The sequence below is a fragment of the Prionailurus bengalensis genome, chromosome A2 (genome assembly GCF_016509475.1).
Source record: "Prionailurus bengalensis isolate Pbe53 chromosome A2, Fcat_Pben_1.1_paternal_pri, whole genome shotgun sequence".
Classification (NCBI taxonomy): Eukaryota; Metazoa; Chordata; class Mammalia; order Carnivora; family Felidae; genus Prionailurus; species Prionailurus bengalensis.
In genome coordinates this window covers 138,031,709-138,059,008 of record NC_057348.1, presented here as the reverse complement: position 1 = coordinate 138,059,008, position 27,300 = coordinate 138,031,709, and the positions used below count along the sequence as shown (strand labels likewise).

At 37.7% G+C, this 27,300-nt stretch overlaps 1 protein-coding gene across 3 annotated transcripts in view; it reads left to right on the top strand.

Moving 5' to 3' along the window:
* The window catches only part of TSPAN12 (tetraspanin 12), a 64,887-nt gene that overhangs the window by 17,465 nt on the left and 20,122 nt on the right, over nt 1-27,300 (top strand). For all 3 annotated transcript variants that reach the window (XM_043589336.1, XM_043589337.1, XM_043589338.1), the window contains exons 5-7: nt 18,195-18,269; nt 21,979-22,086; nt 26,187-26,330. In XM_043589336.1, the coding sequence (XP_043445271.1) occupies nt 18,195-18,269; nt 21,979-22,086; nt 26,187-26,330 (327 nt within the window). The remainder of the gene's footprint in view (nt 1-18,194; nt 18,270-21,978; nt 22,087-26,186; nt 26,331-27,300) is intronic.

Below are 27,300 nucleotides of genomic sequence, written 5' to 3'. Positions count from 1 at the left end.
GCGCAAGTAGGAGCGGTCAGCACCTCAGAAGGAAGATGGAACCAGGAAGACAATGAGGAGAGTGAGATTTTAAAGGAGGAGTCTGACCCACTAAACTGTAATGATGCTGGAATTGAATCAAAGCAGATCTTCATTTGGGGGCAGCAAATAAACTGCCATCCTCGCCACCTTATCTTTGGATGTTATTTGAACATCGGGGTTGATTCCAAGCAGGTTTATTGCTTAAACTTATATTGTGAAATTGGTAAAACACCATATAAAATGATCATCTTTAAAAAACAATAATAAAATAAGATCAAATAAAGAAGGAGCCTATTGGATAGGATTCTACTACAAGGGAAATGGCTTCTTAAAGGAGGGGAGGGGTACTAATGCAAAATAGGACAGGATGTTAGGTCTTTGGCAAATATTTGCAAGGCAACTCTCATGTTTTCTTCCTTTGTGCCCTTTAGCTTTTTATCCTAATTAGTATTTAAAGAAGTTGAATGCATTCAACCCAACTCATTCATTTCCCTGTATTCAAAATCTTGTTTCACTTTTAAGAACTGTAAATGAGATTAGTAAGAAGAGGCTTATTTTTATTTATTTATTATTTATTTATTTTAAGACAACCAGTATCTCTGAGAGCTGCCATATCTTTTGAATGATTATCAAAAGAGAAACAAAAAACCAAAAACCAAAAAGAGCTGGCAACTGGGCTACGGTGCTGTTAAGCAAAAGTCAGAATGCCATTACTTATCAGACTGATCAAGAAAAAACGGGAGACTCTCAAAACAGGTCTTTATAACCAACCTGCCCTCTCCTTACACCACCCCCCCTAAAATACCAACAACTGGGCAGGCTAAGAGGCCACCCATAGGAAAACATTTCTGGTGAACTTTAGTCATGAATTTACCCTTCTATTGAGTTATAGATACAAGTTGTTAAAATACCCTAATTTAGGGTTCCTATATAAAGTGTAGGGCAGCTAAGTAAATTTGGATTTCAGATAAGCAACAAATAATATTTTAGTATAAGTATGTCCCATGCAATATTTGGGATATACATCCACAAAGCATTATTCATTGTTTATCTGGAACTCAGATTTAAATGGGCATCCTGGAATTTCATTTGCTAAATCTGGCAACCCTACTCTAACTAGATTTGTTCTTAATACATGTGAGATTGTCATAGAACAGAAACTTTTATATCTTTGTAAGAATATATTTTGTATATTTATAAAAATAACTAAATTCTAATTATGTTAGGAAAACAAACCAAAAACGACTAGGAAAATAAACTTGCATATGCCATGACTTTCAAAGTGATTTTAGTAACAGAAATTCCTTCTCGTTTTTAAAGAGAAATTGCAGCTACATGGAAATTGGTTTTAAGCCTTAGATGGGTACTCCCAAGGCTTTTAGTTGTAGACTAAATGAAATTCGTTTGTTATTGCAATTCTACCTTGCTATTAACACAGGCATTAGGAAAGCCGTGGCCGCTCAGGGGAATGTAAACAGATTGAGCGGACATGTTTACAGTATCGACAACAGCTGAATGTCACCATCAGGAGATCGTCACTTGTCAGAGCATGATGCTAATATACATCCAACCACCAGCAAATCACAAGTAGTCAGGCACTGGTCAGAACTGAAGTTGGATGCACCTAACTAGTTCAAGACCAAGTACCTTGTGTTTCAAATGGAAGGTTTTCTTTTCTTTTCTTTTTTTTTTCCATTTTTATTACTCCAGAGAATTTGCATAAAGCTAGTGATTATATGGAAGCGCTTGTAAAGCTTTCTTAAAATATACAGTGATTGAACCGGATTTTTAATGATGCCCTTAATGGAAATCAAGTAAATTTCAATTGCCACAAGGTCATTAACCATCCTTGAGTATTTTGTTGGTTGAAATCATAATGCAAAACCAGAATATCTTAAATGGTAATTTTCTACAGACTCTCTGTTTAAGGCCTGCTTTCAAGCAGTTATAAATTTTATAATTATATAGCTAGTCATAAGCCATTAAGTTAAAATTAAACTATTGAGTTAAATATCTTTATTATTTTCTGTTTATGATTTTGGTTGGTAGCCTAGCATCTATGTTTCTCAATTAAGGTCCATCATATTATTGACCACATATTCAGCATCTGCCCAGTGTTTTACTTTGTTTCCTCAGAAAATACAGCAACTTTTTGTGGTTTGATTTATTGTACAGATGAGGGAAGGAAGGGTGCCCAAAGATTCAGGGCTGCTAGTTGCCATCATTAGCCTTCAAATAGAGTCCTTGCTCAAGCCCATGCAGGGTTCACTAACTACACCACACTACTGTTACAATACATTAATTAATTATTGGCATTATTTCTCTAAGACTTAAATATGCTTCATTTATAATTCCATTCATTCAGTGGTCAATTAGCCTTTAAAAACATAATCTTTTAATACCCTTATCATAAAAATTCTACCATAGTTCCCTCTTCTTTTATCACAGAATCCAGCCATTTATCCTTTCCTCTCTCCTCCTTTCCTTCCCACTCCCTGTTTCTTTCCTTTTTCCCTCTTTAGACAGATGTCCTTTGACCAGCATGTGGTAGACACTTGAGATACAAAGATGAAAGGGGGGAATAGAAAGAAAATAACAAAATTTAATACAATATTAAAGTTAGAAGTAAATAAGTGTGGGAACACAGAATAAGGAGCGACTGGAGACTTATGACAGGTTTCGAAGGAGGGTCTTTATTTGAGCTATTGAAAAGATATTGAATGCATCAGAGTTTTCTGGTGGAGAAGGGGAGGGAGGGGCTCTAGAACAACATGAAAAGTGTGCAAAGACACAGAGGAATAACTTAGAAATTTTGTGTGGCTGTAGTGTCACTGCACTGAGAAAAACACATGAAGTAGCCCAGTTGTGAAGGTCTTTGTAGGAGAGAGTCTGATGTCCCTTGGGCTATGAAGAGCCAGTGGATTTTTCTAGTACTTAGGGTTGGAGGCATTGGGAAGCCCCGTTAGTGATCACACAGTAGTCTTCAAAGCCATGGCTGGGGTCAGAACCAAGACTTTGGGGATAGAAGGTGGATGAATTCAGTAGACCTTGCTGAAGTGGAATTATGAATAAAGAATTGTACATGACAGTACAATTTGTATTACTTGACATCAGGAAATGAGGTATTATTCTACACTGATGCACTTTTCATATGATCAAAACACATCTCTGCAATACAGGCATATTATTGTGACCTTTCAACTAGAACTCTTTAAAAGCTATAGTTTTCAAACTTAGTTGTTAAACTCACAAAGGGTCTCAGGTCTTTGGAGGAAACTGAAGATGATGTAGGCATTTCTGGATTCAGAGGCTCTCAGTTTGCACAACTTGCTTTTGTATGCACAAAAGCCCAGCACAGAGTTCCGTGACCTCTTCTGTTTCTTAAGTCATGTTGGTTTGACTACCTCTGATTATGCCCCAGAAAAGCACATAAGCAGATGTTTTTAAAAGTAAATGTGTCCAAGACAGGGGCTTGGGACAATTGTGTGATATTCATGCCCTTAGTGTTGGGTCTTTGTGACGGGATTTTGAGTGCTCATTGGACTTTCTGCTTACTTTGGGGTTTGAAGTGTGAATAGTTTTTATATTTCTGACCTTTGCATAATTTAGGTGTACTCTATCATAGTAAACATTTTAAGCTTTATTGTGTGTTGTTTCTTAATATATACGATGAGATAGCTTTGGCTAAATATAAGCCATGTAAATCTATATCCATTAATTTGGTGAACGTCTTTAGTCTGCGTAGCATTTAAAGCCAGGTATTTCTCTGCCAGCATGTTCCATTGAAAGGTTCGTTCCAGCTGTGAATGCTGGTTACCGGTTCAGCAAATGCTCCCTTGAGGTCAGTTCAGCAATTGTGCTGTGGTTTTGCTTTGTCCTCTGCTTCCACATTGTCAGTCTGTTGGCTTCCTTTGGCAAATGTAAAACAGTAGGCATTTATGTAAAATCATATAGCTGTAAGACTGACTCAGGAATCAGTGTCCCTAGAGTACAGAGTTCAAGCAAGAGGGCAAATGACACACATAAAAGGTGAGAGAATTAAGTCATTTCAGCCATTGAGGAAATAGCTTTCAGATAAACTTGTTAGAAAATGATGCTTAGTATTTACTCTCTATGCAGTGTCTCATGAAGTTAATGATGAAATAATAGCTTATTGATTAAATTTAAGTTTTTTCCCATGAAATTTCATAAATTCAAAACCCTTTGTGATCCATAGAATTTTCCCTTTTTTCAGATAAAGGGTGATAACGGGTCCTGGTTATGTGCTCAGATTAAGATGAATCTTCTCAGTTCACCTGACAAACACTGCTTTAAATTTTGTTTGAAATGGGGCGCCTGGGTGGCGCAGTCGGTTAAGCGTCCGACTTCAGCCAGGTCACGATCTCGCGGTCCGTGAGTTCGAGCCCCGCGTCAGGCTCTGGGCTGATGGCTCAGAGCCTGGAACCTGTTTCTGATTCTGTGTCTCCCTCTCTCTCTGACCCTCCCCCGTTCATGCTCTGTCTCTCTCTGTCCCAAAAATAAATAAACGTTGAAAAAAAAAAATTTTAAATTTTGTTTGAAATGTATAAGCATTGTTATATCACTATTTCTGTTGAGTAATATATTTGGGTTATTCTAAAATAAGTGGTTATCCCTGAATTTTCTTTAGATTACCATTCTTTTAGTTTTAGAACTTTAAAATTTTGAAACTACATGTTTCATCAAAGTGATCACAGCTATAAAGACATTGTAGAAATATTGTCCTTAAGAAGATAGCACTTATGAAATTATATTTGCCAGTGTAACAGTTACTTCTCATTAAGTACAAAGATGATTTTTTTTTCAGCATCTCTTTGAGGAAACTAGCATTGAAAATATTTTTGGATTTCATGTTCTGTGCAGGCTTTACAAACTGAGTTGAAGGCATGGGCTGACGTTTGTCTTTTATAATTAGAATATTTTAATTCTGTACGTTTTCTCTTTGTGTTATTAAAGTACTTTTCTAAAAGAGCTCTAAGGAACAATAACCTTGTTCTGTTGAGACCGTTTAATACACGTTTAATACACGGACAGGAAAAGGAGATGATGGGAGAATCGGGGGCAGAGGTGGGAGGTGGCTTACAGAAAGGTCCTTGCTGGGGGGGAAGGTACTCTGGAGGAACTGAAAGGCTGGTGGATAGAGCAATTGTAGTAAAACATTTGGAGGCTCCTGGTGTGTGTGGAGAAGGGCATGTGTCAGTCATATGGGAAATGTGGGCCAGATATGCAGGGTAGAGAGGTGGCTCTGTGAGCTTTCAAGCCACATTATGGAGAGTCTTGAATGTTGTGTGTGCTTACTCTGCAGTTGGAAGTTCTGTGAGCCTAAGAGTCATGTGATCTATCTTTTGCAGTGTCCTTTCCTGCTTGCCCTGGGCTTTCTGCTCATTTACCCGGGAGAAAATAGTACCTGGTTTTGCCACTCTGGGATAAGGGGGCTTCACATTTTTTAATGATGAGCCTTCTTTTAATGATACAAGAGAGAATGGAAGACAAACTTTATTCTAACAATGTGCCTTTACTGATGAAGAAATGAAGGTACTGAGGTGGGGAAGTCTAATGTCTTAGAATTTTCTTTTCAGAAGTACATTATAAAAAAAGTTCTGTGAATCTGGGTGTGTTTAGTTCAGGTGTCACAGCAAAAATATGGTTATCAGGTTAAAGTAGTAACCAGGAAACTGGGTGCAGGGCTAAGGTGTTCTTAGGGAGACAAGCCAGGTTCAAGGACTCCTGTGGAAGGGTCAGAACAGTAGTTCTTTGAAGTGCTGCAGCAATTTTCCAGCCTCAGGGGGAAAAAAAAACAGTTCCATAAATAACTAACTGGTGTCAGAGGATTGTTGTAGAACTGCTTAACTTGTTGGAGAATAAACTTTCCAAGCGTGTTAGAAGCATTTACCCATAGATAATGGATATACTCCATTCAAAGGATTGTTGGTCTGTTGATAAAAGCAGGTCTTGGAGGATTTCTACTTTTCAACATTGGTGTAGCTCAAATGTTTGTTGTGACAAGGGTGCATTTCTTTAAAATAGTTCTGTAATTCATGCTGTTTAATTTTTTTTTAACGTTTATTTTTGACACAGAGAGAGACAGAGCATGAATGGGGGGAGGGTCAGAGAGAGAGGGAGACACAGAATTTGAAACAGGCTCCAGGCTCTGAGCCATCAGCACAGAGCCTGATGTGGGGCTCGAACTCACGGACCACAAGATCACGACCTGAGCCGAAGTCGGACGCTTAACCGACTGAGCCACCCAGACGCCCCTCATGCTGTTTAATTTACATGATTCCTTTATCACTTAGGCTGAAATATTGATGTTTGAACAACTTTGGTGAGAATTTAATGATTTTTCTCTCCCTGAACATTAAGCATGACTTTCTTCTTTTAAGGAAGAAAGTGTATTTTTGGCTTAGGAAGAATGTTTTTTTGCTTGAATAGATTTATCAAAACAAGAAAGAAAGAAAGAAAGAAAGAAAGAAAGAAAGAAAGAAAGAAAGAAAGAAAACAACCCTCTGTACTTATAATAAATATTTGTAGGTGTAGATGTGTACAATTGAAGGAAACATTTTATTATAATACTCTTTTTAACAAATAGGGTTTGTGGTGTTCTGGAGAATATACAAAAATAAGTTAAAGTGCATATCTTGTCTCAAAATAAGTGTCAAATAATTAAAATAATGTGATTTAGAAGAAGATAACTTTCGCAGACATAGAGTTACAAATAGGTTCAAAAGTTACTGACTGAGGTTAGAGTGTAAGTTCTCTTCCTGCCCAATGAAACATCTTTTAAAATTTCCAGTTTCTTAACCTGTTGTCTCATAAAAGATGCTGTCATAAAAGTGCCTGTGATAATGAACTCCTGCCCCTCGTATGTTCGGGAGGGATCTGACCACCTTTGGATGGGTCTATGTGAGAGGAGCCGTCTGGATGCGAAGCAGGTCTGGTGTTATTTTGGCTATTGTTGCTTAGAATATTTCTAAAGCTCCTTCCTGTTTGCACTTTTCTGCCCGGGGTCTGGTGATGGGAACCCCTGTCTCAAATTCTGAGAAACGGCCCAATTATATGTAAAGATAGCCTCTTCAGAGACCAGTAACACCCTGTAAATCTTTGGAGATAGGGCTGAGCAGGCAGACTTTCGCTGACCTAGCTTACAAAGCAACAGAAGCCATATATGTGGTAACCTGTCTAGCATGTCCAGCTGCTTTATTGCCTCACCCTTAATGCTTTACTTCTCATGATATAGATCATTGACCCTGAGAACTCGTAGCCCTTGGCTAAGTCCCTCAGATTCTGGTGTAACACATTTCTCAAATAGTTTGAACAGCACATGAAGCAAACACGTACTAATTTGAACTTCACCAACATCCTTGATAAAGAAATCAGCCCAGCAATTACTGGAGAAGATAAAATTGAAAGGGAACATAAATTAAGATGTGCTATTAGAAATATTCCTCTATATTTATTCAAACATAAGCATGAACAAAGGACCATATATATCATGCTCATATTTTCTTACCTTACCCTGAACTTTTGTATGGGCTCAGGAGTTACAAGATTATGTTTCTTCAAAAATTATGTTTCTAAAAAATTATAGTTCTGGTTTTTTCCTAAATTAGACTGATCTCACTCCATTTGTGATTCTTAAAAAAAAAGGATATTTAACGTTGCCTTTTCTTTGAAGAATTTGTAGAGAGACATAGAATGTGGTGAATAATTAGCCGTCAGAAAGTACCAAGCCTATGACATGGTTTTGAGACTAGGCTAACACAGAGGCTTTGTCTGGGTGTATATTTTAAGCAGCAAGTACTCTTGGACTGTTAGTAGTTTAGTCCCAGTGGATTCTTAACAAAATGTCGGCTGTTCCATTATCTTGTACAAATATTTGGCACTGGAATTCTCTTATTTACTAACTATAAGTAATATAATATTTTTAAACCTCCAATCACCAGGAAAGGAAAAATAAACAACTGACATAGAGATACTTAGCACTGAAAGCTTGCAGAGTTTAGTATTTGACAGGGTAGAGACTGGAGTTTATCATTTATCATTTCATGAATGTAGGCTTTTAATCAAACTTTTTGTTTGTTATAAGTGTTGGATATGTAGTGTGTAGATAGGAGTCAGAAGGCACCGTGTTTTAAAAATATTAAGATGTCCAGTAAAGTATGTTATATTTTGAAATTGTTTTCATTTGCAGGGAGGTGAATCTCAGGTTGTACTAATTTTCCAAGATAAGCGAATCTGACTTTTCTGGTTTTCAATATTTTGAATGTTTCTTAAGATAAAATGGCCTGAGTTTTTAGTTATAATTTTTTTAGCTATAAATTAAGAGCATAGCAGGTTAAAATAATTTTTACAGTGTCTATAATTTTTACTTTTCTCTCAGTGAAATATATTCTTACTGAAAGTGTTCTGTGATACTTGGCTGATTATCCGCTTGCTTGCACAGAGAAACTTATATGACAGTGTTCAAGGAAAACATTAGAATTTTGTTTTAATGTAAAAGTTATTTTCTAGTTGGTACTTACGTAGAAAAACAGTTTGGAAAATAAGTGCCTGGTTTATTTGTGGTAGGTTGGATCTAGGGCTTTTGGTTTCCTTTAGATACTGTATATCTCAGAGTCTTCTCTCTAAAGCTGGAAGGAATGAAGATAGAAGTTTTGCAGTAATAGAATATATTTTCTATAAGATGCTCTTAGTAATCAAAAATATTTTTTCCTGTATTTCTCAACTGCTTATAAAACTTAAAACTCCCCAGGGGTGCCTGGGTGGCTCAGTTGGTTGAGCGCCGACTTTGTCTCAGGTCATGATCTCGCGGTCTGTGAGTTCCAGCCCCGCGTCGGGCTCTGTGCTGACAGCTCAGAGCCTGGATGGAGCCTGCTTCGGATTCTGTGTCTCCCTCTCTCTCTGCCCCTCCCCCACTCATGCTCTGTCTCTCTCTGTCTCTCAAAAATAAATAAACGTTAGAATAAAATAAAATGTAATACTCTTCAAATTTAAACACTCAATACATTGATTGCTTTTATGTTTTCCTTAGACTGATCAAAGCTGGAAACAAAAATTTAAACATTACTCTCTTTTCCCAAAAGTGAAAATTATTTGATATTTTATACAAAAATAAATACTACTTTCTTAGAAATTTTATTATTATTGATTGTTAACAGTAAAGAATTAAAGGTATAAAAAATCACTTTCATTTATTAGTGCTTTCATAAAAGTTCCATTTAATGAACAGTGAAGCACTCATTGCCTACATGACACCAGACTTCATTATAAAATTGTAAAATGTGAATAAGAATAAAAATTAATTTTACTATTGGAAAGAAGCTGACCTGACTGACTTAATAGAAGTCCAAAACATAAAAATAAGAGATGGAATTTCTGATATAACTTGTCAAGGATTTTACATAGCCAGTAAAACAGCATTTGTACCTTTAACTAGCCATTATAGATGGACAAAAAAAGGACATTTTTTTTTTTGCCATCTTTAAAATTTTGAAATTATTGGCAGTCTTTTTTTTTTCCAGCTAGGAAAGGTCAAAGATGGGAACATAAGGTTTTTAGGTCATTCCCTATCAGTTCAAAGATAAGAAAAGTTTCGGGGCGCCTGGGTGGCGCAGTCGGTTAAGTGTCCGACTTTGGCCAGGTCACGATCTCGCGGTCCATGAGTTCGAGCCCCGCGTCGGGCTCTGGGCTGATGGCTCAGAGCCTGGAGCCTGTTTCCGATTCTGTGTCTCCCTCTCTCTCTGCCCCTCGCCTGTTCATGCTCTGTCTCTCTCTGTCCCAAAAATAAATAACGTTGAAAAAAATTAAAAAAAAAAAAAAAAAAGACAAGAAAAGTTTTATATAAACATATGTGAACATGTCCCTATGTGCATGTATGTTCATAAGTTGGGGGTCTATTAAATGGTAGATTGTGAGATATTGCTAACACCACCACCAATATCCCTAATATAATAACATGCTATGTGCCAGCCAGTATTGTATGTAAATTCTCCAAACCATACCATGAGGCTTCACTACTGTTATCCGCATTTTACAGATGAGGACATTGAGATCTAGAAAAGTGATTTGCCCAACTATTAAGTAGTAAAGCTGGGATCTGAATCTAGGATGTTTGACTTCAGAGCCTGGGCTCTGAAAAACTTAGTGTTCTATTGCCTCTCACTTATGTGAGAATGTGCCTAGCTCCATTTCCCTTTTTAAAAATAGCATAATGATGCTCTTGCAATATTTTTTGAGAAGTAAATTGTATAGTATAGCATTATATAATTGTATATTACATATTATATAATTATATAAATTATATAGCATGTAAATCTCTGGAACAGTAAATTATTTATGCATGCATATGTGTGTGTGTATGCACTCACATACACATATTTGCATAGCTATATTAGTATACTTGATTTTTTTACATACATTTAATATACTTTTGTGCACTTACAATGTTATATACTCACGTGACTTGAGTATACAAATATATCTCTCTCCAGCAAGTTAACTAAAACCAGGCCCCTCTCATTGAACGAAATTGCCCACAAAATAGAATTCTAAGCTTCATAATTTTTTGACTGAAATGAAATATCATGGAAAATAATCCAACTCACACTAGTCTGAGAAGACTGTATGTGTGGTTTTAATGAGCAATGTTGCAGGAGAGATCCGAATTGCCAAACAGGATCTAGTAATACAGAGAGACCCCTGGGTTGGGTCTATAAATCACATTTAAGTATACACTTTTGTATTTTGTTGTAGCACTCCTATTTTAAGCTACTGAAGGTGCATTTAGCAAAAAGATGACAGCACCTGAGCATGAAGTTTCCATTTGCCACCCACCGCCTTTAGTTCCAGTAACCGTGAAGTATAATCGGGCCACTTAAAATTCGCAGCCTGTTTGAATAACGTTTTCTATGTAGAACATAGATAATCCTGTCTCCAAGCTTCTTCTCTTTGGTGTCAGGGCTTCAGGGGAACTATTGTTTGTTTTAATTTTGCTTTTATTTGTGTCAGAGTGCTTCATGCACATAATTTACAGTTAATTTCATTCTCAAGGCCTTATGATAAGAAATAGTAGTCTTACGCCATCTTCCACTCCTAAGTGGCAGCTGCTCTCAATTTTGTTTTCACAGATTCCCTTGGAATTTACTTCCCCATCTCTAAATCTCATATTTATGTAAATTCTCATTTTTAAAAATTTTTAGCTGTAAGCACTACCCACTGACTTCTTACGATGAAGAACTTACTAAGATGGAGAACTGGTGCCCTTTCCTGCCCTCATGCCCCAACCTTTCATGCATACTTCCTATGATACCTCAACACGGACGTGTCATAACTCTGGATAGATCAGTGCTTAGGATTAGGACTATGTAAATACTATTCACAGCTGGGCCAGGAAAGTACTGGGTTTAATTTTTCTTTCTGGAATAATACTTTGTTTTTCTTGGAATTAATAACTCTATTTTCTATGTATTTCTGTGTAATTCAACTCTAAACTCCCTCTGGTATAACTGTTCTCTTTATATGTCCAAATATTTGGGGCATTCTATCAAATTTTTTTTAAGAAATCTCTCTCAGAACATTCTAGACATGCTCCAGTCTAGGCCCACTGAAGCTTTTGCATCATGGGCTATCCCTTTACTACCATTCTGGGATTTACTTTGTCTCTCTCTTATTTTAGATCCCTGTTTTTTGGATTCCAAGTCATTGCCATTTTCTGTTCAGTCTCTCATTTTAGGAAGCACATCTTTCAGTTGTTTGCTGAAGAGGAGACAATTTTTTTGAAGCCTATATGGCTAAAAATGGCTTTATTTGCCTTTTCATGATAATTTTGATTGCTACGGAATTATAGGTTAGAAATCATTTTTTCCCTAGAATGTTGAGGACATTCCTCCACTGCCCTTTCGCTTCCAGTCTTCTACTGAGAAAGCCAATGCTTATTTTGGTTCGACTGGAGTTTTGAACCTTTGTGGAAAAGGTGTGTAAATTTGAACTTCAATTCTCTTTTTTAGTACGGTACTTTATCCTCTACTGTATCCAGTGTCCCTAGTCCTGACACTCTGTTTTACTGTCTCCAGAGAATGAATATCCCCAACTTCCGTATGGGTGGGGTTGGGTAGTCACCCAGCTACCTGGTGTGGGGAAAGGGACCTGAGGGGTCTCACTTCTTCCTAAACAGGTTTGCAACGAGTCATTCTTTAGCTCTACCTTCTTCCACTTTCAGTGGTATCCCAGCTGCCAATATCTGAGCATTTGGGGGACCCTGTTGTTTTCAATTTCTCCACTAGGTTACGACTCAGCTTTTGGGGGACTGTTGATAAATTTGTACATTTCCAAACTATACTTGTTGCTATCTCCTTTTCCTTTACCTCTGGGAATATACCTTTTTTAAAAAAAATGCCCCCTCCCCCTTTTTTTTAGTGAAATTTCAGGAGGGAGAAGGGATAGGGACATGTATTTATTAATCTGCTTTCTTTAGGAGGAAATCCTGGGGTGGATGGTATCAGGGAACCAAATCATTTTTATAAATAAATGTTTTTTTAGGAAAGGACTTCCTTGAGATTTTACTATTTTGTCTGTATACATATAATGAGATGAAATAACCTTTAATGGGGAGGAATAAATCTCCTTTGTTTCTCTTGGGGGAGGCATTTAGCCACAAGTCACCAAGGGCTTAAATAGGAAGGTGGGATTTCATGTCCTTCTCTTGCTCCTCAAAAATTTCCAGTGGACAAAGGGAGTCGTTAACCCTATGCCATTCTTGCCATATTGTGGATATTGTGGCCAATCTTAGTTTAAAATAACAACTTGATTTCAGTCCTTTTTAAAGAGAAGTTGGGTTCCCCACCCACTACTTCCTCCTTGGCTTCCTAATAGAGATGTTTGGAAAAATACCAGCTATATTCACATTAGATAGGGATTTCAGTAAAGATTTTGTCAAATAGCTTGTAGGATTAGACGTCCTTTAGTGGGAGTGCCGCTGATAAAAGGAAATGAACCATGTTACTCACCATCCTCCTCTGATCCTAGCACATCTGCTCAAGAAATAGGCCTTGAGTACGTGCACTATCCCAGTCAGTATGTTAAGTATTTAAGCCAGAATGATACGTCTTGTCCTCATTGAGTTTATACTCTACTAGGTGCTATGATACGGTTACTAATAGCTGCTATTTAGGGAGTGTTTACAACCCAAGAACACTTTACCTGATTGAATCCTTAGCACAACACCGCAAGGTTATTTTTAACATTCTCATTTTACAAATGAGGAAACTGAGGCTTAGTGGTTTGCCCACATTCATCCAATTGATACGTACATGAGCCAGAATCTGGAGGCCAAGTCTATTTTATTTCAGATCCCATGTTCTTCTCATTTGTCTCGTTTAAAAAGAGTCAACAAAGCAACTTCACATACAGTGTTTTATTTGATCTTCTTTTATCTAACCTAGGGAGGGCTCTCAGTTCTTAGCTGACAGTAATTACCCTCAGCCTGAGAGACTTGGTTAAAAAAAGTCACTAATTAATTGCATATTTTGGGGTGTGTGTCCTATTGTCCGCTTGCCTTATTTGATGCAGTTTTTTTTCATGAACATATGCTTAGAGATAAAGCTTATCCATAGAACACAAATTTTGGTTGAGTTACAGTAGATGAGCTTAGCTATTTTAAGGAACTCTGTATTGGATCATGTTTAAAGCAAATAAAATAGTTTGTCATGCAAATGATCGCATTCTGAATTTTTTTTTTTTGTATAAACACACAGCTTCACATTCTTCATTTGTTGAAAATGTTCAGTTGTTGGTAGCTGAAGAAAGCTCCTTTCATTTAGCTTCATTAAATCGTCCCAATTGTTTAAAGGCACACCGGATTATCATATAGTAACCCACAAAAAAAGACAATAGTAACACAGAAAGGCAACATTTAAAATTTCTTTAAATGTTTAAGCAGAAGTCAAGGGGAGTCAAACGTCAATAGGAAACAGTTCGAATTGGAGAATCTCAAGGAAATCTGAAATTGGTCTTTTTCGTTGGTAAACTATTATTCCCACCAAACATTTATTGACTAGTTGCTGTGTGACAGGTACTGCTCAGGTAGGGGCACTTGGCTGACTCCGTCCATTAAGCGTCCATCGCTTGGTTTCTGCTCAGGTAATGATCTGAGGGTTCGTGGGTTCGAGCCCCATGTTGGGCTCCTTGCTGACAGTGCGGGGCCTGCTTGAGATTCTCTCTTTCCCTCTCTCTCAGTCCCTCACCTGCTTGTGCTCTATCTCCCTCTCAAAATAAACAAACTTAAAAAAACAAAAAAAGAACTAGATCCCTGCCAGGCAGAACCAATAATCAAATAGTTAATGAGCACTGTGTCTTAGGTGTGAAGCACCTCACTGGTTTAAAAGCCAAAGCCTCTGAGGCCTGATGTACCACAGTGGGAACCCTGCCATACATGGAGGGAAAGAGAAAAGCAAAGTGGTAAAGAATGAGAAAGGAAATGCTGGAGAACCATAATGAGGAAAAAAACGGGTCATGTTGTAGGTAATGCACTTCCTCTACGGCAAGGAAGGACAAGTCAATATCGGATTGCATTTCACACACTGGTTCAGAATAACATTTGTATAATGTCTTGCAAATTTAAAATTAAAAAATTTTTCAAACCACCCTCCCATCAACCTTGATGATAATAGCAAAGAAGGCTTTATTGCATCTTGACCATACAGATGAGCAAACTTGAAGCCAGGCCAGTTTAATGATTTGCCAGAGGTCACAGAGTGTGTTCAGATCTGGGTTTGAACTTCAGTCTTCTGACTCCAAATTCTGAGCTCTTCTCAAGTTTCAGGAAGGAGATGAGAGTAGCTGGTTGGTCTGCAAACTAGATTGGCACAGACCACCTCACCCAGGCGTGTGCAGGGGGATGGTAGATGTAGACGTGCAGGAGAGACACAGGTGAACGCCGTCAGGGGAGATATGCACACGTTCCCAATACTGTCGAGGACAATGGAGGGCTTTTTAGTGAAATGTGATACGTATGTGCACTTCATACCATAGCAAAGGTCAGCAGGAGCCATTGCTTTATTCTTTGCTTGCTTTGTTCTGTTGAAATTATGGATTAGCAGATGCCTCACTCAGGTCCAGCCCTTAAACAAAATACTGGCAGAGGGATTCTCTGGTCAATAGTCAATCTGAGGATGACCATCTAAGACCCAGAGCTCACTGAAAAAGAAAAAGTAGGAGTAAATGGGGTTGATCTCTCTTTGTTGTGTTCACAATGGATTTGGCATTTAACATTTTCCTTGGAATTAGAAGACTAGATGTGTGAGGCCAATACAATGACAACAAAGCAAAGGCATCTGACCATGAGACTGCAACATTGTTTGTAAACAAACAAACAAACATATATATATATGTATAATTTGAATTAAATTTTAGATTTAATTTAGTTCAAGGAGGTTTTACAATGTTGATGAAATGTGCGTTTTCAATCTGAAGCTGAAATAAATCTGTGCTCCCGAGTATAAGTAGAATAAAGACAGAAGTATTGTTTTATATGAAAGAACTTGCATCCAGTGACATCATTGGAAATCTGAAAAGATAAAATAATTTTAGAGTTTTCCCAGAGGTAAAGGAGTGTCCAACTTATGTGGACTTCATCCTTCTCATGATAGGTAATCTCAGTTTTGAGTTTTTAATAAGTGATTGTTTAAGTTCTATAGGCTTTATTTATGTATTCCTGGAGATGCTTAGGTCATGATGTTGCTAGCCCATTGTAATGCTCACCACAAGAAATCAGAGGTGCTGGCGTGTGAGTAGTTACTACACTGTTTGGATCCATAGGCCTGGCACAGTTACCCAGGTATTACAAGTATTGCTTACATCTGGGCACTTTGCCCTGGGTTCTGTGCTTGGGGCCCTTCTGCTGGCCCTTCACTGGCCAGTGACTCCAGGAGGCAAGAAACAAGAGAAGTGACTCAAGTGGAATTTAAAAGGATATAAAATCAATCCAGAAATCTGCCTGGTGATCCTCAAGGCAAAGTAAGGTTATCTCCTGACAAGCAACAGTGTCCATGTCTATGTTTTATTTTAGAGATGTCTTGCTTTTCAGGGCTGCTTTGGTCTTCATTGTAACCTAACGTCAATTTTGAAAAGAATTTAGATTACGGATTTGAGAAAACAAAAATATCCCATGGTATAATTTTTCTCTAGAGTCTTACTCTCTTGCAGGGTCTTCTAAAATGTAGAAAAAATTGATCTAGTATACAATTATTGAATATTTGCTCTTTGTAACATAAGAGGGGAAATGTAGTATTGTTCATGTCTAGAAATCTCTTAAGTAAGCCGTGAAAGAGAATTTACAGAAAAACTGACTTAGAGTACTGTGTTCACAAACTTTCTTCTGATCATCATTGTAAGGCTAAAATCTTTAAAGTAAGGCAGTGAGATTTGAGTAGATTGATGCTGACCAGGAGTACTGCATATATTGAAAATAAAAGTGCTAAAATGGAATACCTTAAAAAATATCACTTTATCTTTTGAACCAATTCTTATTTTCAAACCATGTTATGATCTACGAGATTATGCAGCTACATATTCTTTATTTTTTTATATGAAAGAAGCAAATTAAAACTAGTAGCAGTGACTGATGTCTTTAAATAATAGGGCTATATCCTGGAAGTAGTAGAAAATCAGCTCAATTTTCTAGATTTCTTATTTCCTCCTCCCCTTTCAAGTTCAAGTTCAGTGTTCAAGTTTTGATGGCTCCCAATCCTGTATCAGCCCATTTCCCTGCTGCCATCCTAGCTCAGCAATTTTTTTTATTTAGCAATTTTTTTTTATTATCACACCTTTGCTTTCCTGCAGGTCGTTTTTTTACAAAACAGCCAGAATTATGTTTTTATGATGTACGTCAGATCTTGTCACATGCCGCTGGATTTTGATTACACTTTGAATAAAAGCCAAAATCCTTTTTACTGCCCATGAAGACCTGGCTCTTTAAACTCCTCATCGGGGCACCTGGGTGGCTCAGTGGGTTAAGCCTCCAACTTCGGCTCAGGTCACGATCTCTCGGTTCCTGAGTTTGGGCCCCACGTCGGGCTCTGTGCTGACGGCTCGGAGCCTGCAGGCTGCTTTGGATTCTGTGTACCCCCCTCTCTCTGCCCCTCCCTTGCCTGTGCTCTGTCTCTCTCTCAAAAATAAATAAACATTAAAAAAAAAAATAAACTCCTCATCGTGGTCTACTTACAGTCCCTGTACCCACCCTGCCTCCTTCTGTGCTCCAGTTACCAGGGAGTTCTTAACTAATTAGCATGCTCAGATAGGTGACCTTGCACTTAATAGTTCCCCTTCCTGGATTGCTTTTCCATGAATCTTATCAGCATTGCCTTCTCGTTGTCATTACTGACTCTTCCTAAATATCACCTTCCTAGAGATCACCCAGTCCAAGGCAGCTCCCAGTCTCTTACAGTGATATCACTCTGCTTTGTTTTAATTTATTCTATTAGATAACAAATCTTTATTGAGCACCTTTTTTGTAACAAGGAACACAGTAAAGTTCCTGCCCGTAAAGGAAATGTCATTCCAGTAACGGGGGTTAATCACTAATCATCACTACCGGGGACCCCCACCCTGACCCAGTGCCGTAAGATGCAGAAAGCACTGGTATTGTTTTATTTCTGCTGGAATTTAGTGAAGAAAACTTTTAGAGAGCCCTTTCTTTCTCACACTTTTACCTCCTATTTCTGCAATGGTACCTCCACAATGGGAGAGGTGTCGAGGTATGGTTTAAGGGACACAACTGCGAGGGTCTTAGCCCTCCAGAATTCGCTGTACACATTCTTGAGCAAATCGCACTGCCTACTTTCTGCATTAATTTTCTCACTTATAAAATGAGGTAGTCCAATCCATTTCACAAGGTGTTTGCGTGAATTCATCATGAAAGTACTTGATAATACAGAGCACCAGCCAAACGGCCCATGTACGTGAGTTGTTGGACGTTGTCTGCAGATTTCTCTAAATTTGCTGACATGTCTCCCATCTACTTCCAAGGGAGCTTCTTGACTAAATGCCTCTGTTTTCTTGTCCACTGGATAAACAATGCTGAATAATATTTAGCTTGTGTCTAATGACTGCATCTCGTTTTGATTCTATCCTAACAGCATTAACTGTTTGTTCTCCTACAGTACTTTGGAAGTTTGCTCGTCATTTTCTGTGTGGAACTGGCTTGCGGTGTTTGGACCTATGAACAGGAGATTATGGTGAGTTCAAAGTGGCATACAGTTACAATCTGGACAATCTCTAGTGCAGACTTCTAAATCACATACTTTGGAGTTATTTAGGCACATGATTATTAATTTGAATGTTTATACTATATGATAACAATAATGGTCCCAATACCTCTGAAAATTAACATTTTCTTGTCTGTGTCTAAAGCATAGTTCCAAATCATAATTTTTAATGTTTTATTTGCTGTACTATATGTCTTTAATTCCACAGGTTGCTTAAACATGGATACAACAGACTACAAATAATAGGTGTCCTAAAATAATTGTGCCAACTTTTGAGTGTGTAATAGGAAACATTTGTGTTTGCAACAGGATCTGGGAGAGCTTGAAAATCTACATGTAAGCCTCAGAAAATGCCCACTGCAGCTGTATGCTGATGAATAGGAAGCATGCATCTTCTATTCGCAACAAGCTGAGCCATCTTCTACTTTAAGAATTATATTTGAAGAGTTGCTGTGTGTTTACTTTAGCCTAGAAACACTCTGCTAGTTTGAGACTTGGCTACCTGAAAACAGCTCTGAAGCATTTTTTTTCTTTCATTTTATCAACTGAAATAAACTTTTATAGCTATGAATGAGAGAAGGAACAACGGTCAGAGTCTCTCAGTCTTAAGATTTTACCAGTCTTGCTTGGTTTATCACTTGCCCCTCACCCTTGCGCAACACTAGGCATTATTACTTTTTTAACGTTTGCCCACGTCATTGATGAAAATTGGTGCGTTTATCGCCAATGAGGTTGAACATCTCTGCATATTTGATTGCTGGCTGTTTTCATGGTGGCAGGCCAGATTTTTCCACTGCGAGCATCTTGGAGTAATTCTGTTTCGGGAAGATGATGTTTTTCAACAAGTAGTCCTTGGACTGTCTACAGCAGGAGTCACCCAGGGCAGTCTTTAAAATGCACATTATAGGGCACTAGGCCAGAATAGAGGGGAAAGCAGAAGAAGAAACGGCAGGCACCAGGCATCCACATTTGTGACAAGTTCCCCAGGTGAATCCTCAACATTTTAACATTTAAGAGCTTTTAAAAAGAGAGAGGTTATTTTGTATTTATTTCAGAGAGGCATTTCAGCAGTTGTGTAATAAAATAGAAGTGTTTTGGTACCGATACAGTTATTGAAGATTCTGTGGTGAATCTGTTACTGTCCTGTGAGACTGTTTTGAATCCTAAGCGGTAATTAGAGACTAATGGGTCCTTTGCATATGCTAATTTGCATGTAAACGATGCTTTGGCACAGCCACATCTCCGAACCCCTCCGAAAACTGTAGTGCTTCCCCTGTCTGACAGCTCTTAGTAAGAAGAGAGAATTTATGATGATTTTTTTTTCTGTTAAAAATTGAAAAGTCAGGGCAGGTTCTAACTAATTTTAAGAAAGTTAAAAACTTTCTTTAAAACGAAATCTCCTATTAAAATAGGAATGTTCTTGCTGTCTTTGAGAATCACGTTTTCACTTCATCCCTAGAAACATCGTATATTTAGGGGAGTGAAAGAGTAGTTCTTCCAGACTCAGTTTCTATGCTTTATTGATAAAGAGATGTTCTCTTCTAATTTTTTTCTTTCTTCCCAAGATACATATATCTTCTTGACATTCAAGCAATAGATAGTAGTTGTCTAATTAACCTCTGATCCTGTCAGCTCAGCTTTTGATCATGTTCTTTTTGATAATTAGAGGTTTTTAGAAATAAGTTTGCTCTCTATGGATTTTAAAATGGTTTGTATAGTTTTTATGTCATACTGATATTTGATAAATCTCCCAAGTTATAACAAATATGAAGTGAATTAATTTAAGGTATGTGAAAGTAACTGTTTTGATTCTAATATAATCTAATTCTAGAAGATACTTTCTTCTGTTGTGTTAAGGGACAGTCGCCACATATCTTCTTGGTGTCATAGTGGTACTATATGGATGCACACTGCCATTTCAGTTGAGTGCGTACATCACTGTTTGCTTATATAAATCTTCCCCACTAAGTCATCAGGATAGAGCAAGGGCTGTTTGGGCTGTTTAAAAGTGAAACGTGGAAATGGTTCTTTGGAAAAAAAGTTTGTCAGAATTTTTTTTATTGCTTTTGCTCTAATAGCAGTGTGAAAGAAAAGTGCCATTAAAGTTTATTAGCTGCCAAATTTTGCAGAACCCAGCCTTTGCATAGAATGGGCTTTGTGCTCTTAGCTGTTCCATGCAAGGAGCCAATAACTGTGTTTTCCTTTATGGCCAAATCACAGTATTTTGTGCCAGAACCTCAGTGATCTCTGTTTCTTGCCATATTTGGTCTCAGATTGATTGTGGTCACAAGAGGGAAACAACTTATATTTATTTTGTAAAATAAAATTTAAAATAAGACTATTCTGATAACCAAATCAAGAGATTTGACGTCAGTCTGTTTCCCTGTTATTGCTGTTGCTTATACATAGTTACCTCCTATTCGTTCTTTCTCTAGAAAAATAAAAAATATTAACTGTTTCAGATCATAAATTTCTAGAGAATTTATTTCCTTTCTACGTATATTATGTTCAAAAGCATATGAAATAATAACTTATAGTGAGTAGCCCGAGTTTTGGTTTAGTTACCTGAACTTTGTCGAAACCGTGCGAACATGGAGTATACCTGGTCAGACCATTTTTCGGGGGGAACAAAGTTGTGTGCCCCAGTGTTGGCATGTTTCCTTTTATATGCACATTTCCAAGTATTAAAAAAGAAAAGTAACAAAGGAAAACAATGAAGAATTTCTGTGGTCAGGAATTTTGAAACTACTTCTATTGGTATTACTGTCTTTTCAAAATAAGATTTCAAAATAGTCCTAATCTTGAGTTAGCGTCAAGCTTGTTTGGCTAAGTTTGGTCCGTATTACCCGATAGATCGGATATGGATATCTGTCCAGTTCCCCAGTTACATATTGTAAACCTAATACCACATGTGTGGTGAGACTATGATGTGTATGCATCAGTTTCTCCCCTGGCATTGTAGATAAAGCACTGCATGATATGCTGACTAGGTTTCTGGCCAACTGTTGGGTTGTGTACCTGAAGCTGTCATGATTAAACACTCTGTTAAGGGAGACTGGGCTAGGTGACTGGGGCAAGAAGCACAAAAAGCGCTTTAATCTGAGAGGTTTTCTTTCTAAAATTCTAGCATGCACCCGAAACCCAATGTTTGGAAAGATATTTACACACTTAATCCGTAGTGAAGCTTGACTTGAGCTGAATTCTTTTCCTTCTTAATTCTTATCCCATTATTTTAGTGCTATAATCTGCAGTCACTTCAAAGACCAACTCCATAGCATTCTGAAATCAAATCAGAGGACTTTTCTGGGCAAAGATCATTTGTTATGAGGAGCTCTTTAGCTGGATCTGTCGGATATACAGTAAACTGCTTGTTTTGTGACTTTCTAATGCTTGATATTAGCATTAAATGATTTTGCTTTTTTTTCCTTTGCTTAATGTAAAGAACTTCCTCATTTACTGCAAACATCTACACATAGAGATTGTTTAATATGTAGCTAATAACCTTGAGCTTCATTTGGGCCACAAATATAAATTTAAAATAGCATCTGTTAATTGCAGTACATTCCAAGTATGTGTATGAGTCTGTGAGTGATTATATTTATGAATGTGTGAACGTTTGTGTTCCTGTATGTGTGTGTTTGTGTATTCCAGCTGTTGATATTTTGTTTGTTATCTCCAGGTTCCAGTACAGTGGTCAGACATGGTCACTTTGAAAGCCAGAATGACAAATTATGGCTTACCTAGATACCGGTGGCTTACCCACGCTTGGAATTTTTTCCAGAGAGAGGTAAGTGCTATAGTGTCTGAGGCAGAAGGTATGGAATAAATGGCACACTTTCAAAACAAATGTTCAAAGCTTTGGCTTTGGTCATTTTCTCTGTGCTGAAAAGTGAAGCCTATGATTCAGTTACCCTGGGTGGAATTCTTTACTGAGAAATACCTTAAGTAACTCCATGCCCTTCTTTTCTTCCTGTGTGTACCATTTTTCCCTTCATTTCACATGCTTCACATATATTTTAAGAATTTCTTAAGAGCCATGTTGCTAACCTACTGTGAAGTTTTATGAGAGTTTCTTGATGTATATCCAAGTTTTATTTGAAAACATAATTTTTCACGACCTTTAGGGCTGTCTTTATTTTTAAACAGTTAATTTTTTAAAAAATAATGGTTCTTATTGGGGAATTAAGCATCAGTATATCATTGAGAACATAAGCTTTGGGGCACCTGGGTGGCTCAGCCGGTTAATCGTCCGTCTCTTGATTTCAGCTCAGGTCATGATGTTGCAGTTCATGGGAAGGAGCCCTGTGTCAGGCTGTGTGCTGACAGCATGGAGTCTGCTTGGGATTCTCTCTCTCTCTCTCTCTCTCTCTCTCCCCCCCTCCCTCACTCTCTCTCTCTCAAAATAAAGAAATAAACATTTTTTTTTAAGAAGCATGAGCTTTCTAGTCAGATCTTGGTTCAGATTCTGGCTCTGCTCCTTAATATTACATGAGCTTCTCTCATTTACTTAACGTCTTTAGCCTCAGTCTCCTCACCTGTAAAATAGGGATAATAAAATTACCTGCCTCCTTGGATTGTTGAGAAGAATAAATGGGATCTTAAGCTTGATCTCATTTAGCTTAAGGTTATTAACTATAGCATTACAAAGCACAGGCGCTTTCAGCTTTTCTTACCTAACTTCCATAAAGCCCCATGGATATCATCTTCTCAAACACAGCCTATATTTAGATGCTTAAAATTCGGTGACTTGAAGTTAACCGCTGATCTTGCTTCAAACCAAGCTCTCTGCCCAAGCAGTTTTCTTGTGATTGGAGATGCTGGGGTGACCAAGTATGCCTGTTTCCTTTCGTTTCCTTTAGAGCTGGGCCACAACTCATGTGAGAGGCAGCGTCTTCCATGATAGATATCCAGCTTTCTGCTCAGTTCCTCTGTCTGGAATATGGGCAGAGGTTCAAGTACAGGATAATCTCCAAATTTGGCTCCTTGTGTTACAGTTGTCGAGATGGTGAAAATTATCATAGTGACACAGATTTCCTATTTATTTAAATGCTTCCTGACTTTGTTTGTTTACTGTTCATTTGTACTAAAGGCAACGTGAAGGGAAAAAAGGTGAGGCCTTAGGGAATTTATGGTAAGATGTGTTCAGCTACTGCCCTGGGTGGAAGCTGTCTAGAGCTCCTTATGTTCTGGGATTTCTGATGTAGACCATGATAAAACAGGCTAGAAAGCAAGGTGAGTTTTTTTCCAGTGGCACAAAGAGGGGCTTTACTTAGGTAGACGAAGTACAGCACTGCAAATGATAGTACATGTTTTTAGCTTCGTTGCCTGGTAAGTTCCCTCCTCTGTATCATAGGCCCAGTTCCCCCAAAAGGAGATGGCGAAGATCTCTGGGCACCCCAAAAGAGTCTTTTAAAGCCCCTATGTGTTAGTTTGCTAGGGCTATGGCCATAATAAGTTACCACTGGGGGCTTGAATAACAGAAATGCATTGTCTCACCGTTTGGAAGGCTAGAAGTCTGAGATCGAGGGGTGCAGGGGTGACTTCTTCTGAGGCCTCTCTCCCAGGCTTGTAGACAGCAGTCTTTTCCCTGTGTCTTCACGTCGTCTTCCTTCTGTATGTATCTGTGTTGAGATTTCTCCTTCTTATATGGATGTAAGTCATATGGGAGTAGATCCCACCTTTATGACCTTCTTTTAATTTAACTACATCTGTAAAGGTCCTATCTCCAAATGTGGTCACATTTTGGGGTGAATTTTGGGAAGGGAGAACACATTTCAGCCCATAACACCCCTCTAGCAAAATAAACTGTAGAGCTAAAAGTGACCTGGTGGGGCCCCAGTTTTTCTGACCCTCATTCAGTGCAGTTCTATGCATGTACCTCCTTTTAGTGGACTCTCACTCAAGCCTTAGTGATCTTTATTTCATATATTTTTTAAAAACTCATTTTTAAAGGTGTATTTACTTATTTATTTTAACTTAATGGTTGGAGTACAGGCTTTGGAATAAATAGGCTCCTGCCACATACTGGTCTTTGCAAGTTACTTGCCCGTCAGAACCTTTCTTTATATGTAAAGTTGTGGTGGTATTTTCCAGTTTCACAGGATGCTAGCAAGAGTGGCCCTCTCTCAATAATGTGGTTTTAAAGGTGGTGAGAAAACCGTGAGAAGAGGTAGACCACAGTCATGCCTAGTGTCGTGGAGGGACCACTTAGGGGAGTTCTCAGGGAAAATTTCATTACCGATTTAGTATCTCCTGTTGACAAAGAAAAACAACTATGTAAAAAGAAAAAAAATGACTCAGTGACTTATTAATATTAAAAAATATATCTGGCACTGAACATGGTATGCTTCAGTTATTTGGAAAAGTCATTTCTGTGGAGCACCTCATTTCCTGACCAGGCCAGATAAATGGGCTGTTCTATTGTGGATGGAGCTTGAGTTCCAAGAACTGTACTTCTGTCGTCAACATAGAAAAACACATGTCCTTAGGAAATGAGAGAAGTGGGTTTTCTCTGAGTGCAAGAATTGAAAAAGCCTGCCTTGGAAATATAGTAGTTTATGATTTTTAGAAAGTGAAGTCTTTTTACTACATATGTTTTTTATGGATACTCAAGGCCTTTTGTAAAATATATGATGTCAAATTATGTTTGACCTAATTTATGATGTTTATGGTATATCTGTAGCTTTTAGAACAAGTTTATAAAAGGCAAGTAGTAACAATATAAAAAATGTTTCTCAGAAAATTTTAGTATTACTCGTGGCATCAGTAATTCATCATTTACAATAGTCTGAAGATTTTTTTTTAATTAGTTACTTAGGCAAAAGGAAAAGTGTAAAATGGTTTTTAGTATTTTCCTTGTTTCATTTTACATGAGAAGTTCAGAATTCCTCATAGATGATTTTAGTTGGATTTTGAAATGGTGGATTGTGCTAGTTTATGATACGGTGTTAATCCTGCACACAGATTGGTCTGTTGGGCTACATAATTTGCAGAGCCAGTCACTCTTGGCAAAGTTCTTTTCAGTGATTGCCAGGAGTCCTTGTTTTTGACTGTAGGGAAGAGTAACTCCCTCTATCCAAGGGCAGAAAATTATCATAGTTAATTATTCTGAATCTAATCTACATATATCCTTAAGCAGTGTTTCTAAACTTTCACCAGAAAAAGTTTTTGCTAATCCTTGGTGAAATTAGATAAAAAGAAACAAAAGACAACAGTAATTTTCCTTAAATCCAATTTTATTAAAGCTAAAGGCATATCATTTCTTCTGAGATCATGGTGCTAGAATATGATACTTTATTTCAAGATTCTCATTCAGTTAAATAAAAATTTGTTGGCCAAACCTGTGTTTATCTTTTGAAAAATTTTTGAAAATTTAGTGGTTAATCAATCCAAGTTGGGTAATCTTTGTGATGTGGACTTTTGGTCAACGACTCTTTCTACAGAGATAATGGAAACTTGTAACTTAATGTCTGAATTTATTAAGCAGTTATATTAGTTAAACTAGGTGATATGCAAATAGATGGATCAACTGTTCTTTAGTAGCTAAAGTTTTAATGGTAAATATAGGATTCTTGCTAATGATTTTGTTACTGTGAATGTTCAGTCTGCTGCTGAATGATCACTTATGGAGGACAATACAGTCGTGGAGAGATTCAGCCATGCCTGATCTGTTTGCATGTGTTATGAGCATTATTGTTCAGAAGTGTTCCATTATAGGGTCCTTGGCTGCATTTTTGTCGTCAACATAGAATGTACACACATCGTTAGGTAATGAGAGAGGTGAGTTTGGCTCTGGGTACAAAAATTTAAGAAATCTAACGTTTAATCTTCTGTAAGTTAAGAAAATATTTTTGTAGTTGCTGAGCCTGACCAGTCATTCTTTTGCAGTTTAAATGCTGTGGGGTGGTGTACTTCACCGACTGGCTGGAAATGACAGAGATGGACTGGCCCCCAGATTCCTGTTGTGTTAGGGAATTCCCAGGATGTTCCAAACAGGCCCACCAGGAAGATCTCAGTGACCTTTATCAAGAGGTAAGGCCATACGTTGTGAACCTATCATGCATACAGGTTTTCTTATAATGACTTTTAGGTAAAGAATCAACAATTTGCCAATGAAATTTTCCTCTTCTATCTAAATATAAAGGCCCTTAAAATTCTCTAATTTGTGGAGAAACAGGATAGCACTAAAAATCAGTATAAAATCATCATGTGTTAACAAAGGAAATTGGTGGGGGGTAGGGGGTGCCTGGGTGGCTCAATCAGTTAAGTGTCCAACTTCGGCTCAGGTCATGATCTCGTGGTTTGTGAATTCAAGCCCTGCACCAGGCTCTGCGTTGACAGCTCAGAGCCTGGACCCAGCTTCAGATTCTGTGTCTTCCTCTCTCTCTGCCCCTCCCCTGCTCACACTCTGTCTCTCTCAAAAATAAATAAACGTTAAAAAAGAAGTTAAACAAAAAAGGAATTGGGGAAGACTAGATTTAGAATCAATTGGATTTTAAACCGTATTGTCTAGAACCAAGTTCTCTTGCCTCCTGGGGATTCTTTGGAAACAGGTGCATGCGGAGTGTATAAAGAACTCTGAATATTTCAGAAGACAGGGTTTGGAGTTCTTGAACAGACTATGTATTTTAGGGCCTCCACAGAGACGAAAACATATGTAGGAAAAAAAAATCCCACTCTCCAGGGAAAACGTTGTCCTCTACTCTTCAGTTCCCCCTACTGGCTAATGATCAGCGATGTTAGTTTTAGTTAGCTGATTTAAAGAAATTAGATGCTCACTGGGTTTAAAATCAATCCTCACATGCCCAAGAAAGTTGCCTATTCGCGTTTTCTGGGAAAAATTTTCAGAATAACCAGTTATTCCTTTGTTAGCAGAAGCTTTCCTATTCCTTCCTTTTTAGTGGTGATTTTCAAACTTTGTTAGCAGCAGAATCTTAATTCAAATTAAAATCTAGAACTATACCATCCAGTACAGTCACCAATAGCTACATGTGGCTATTAA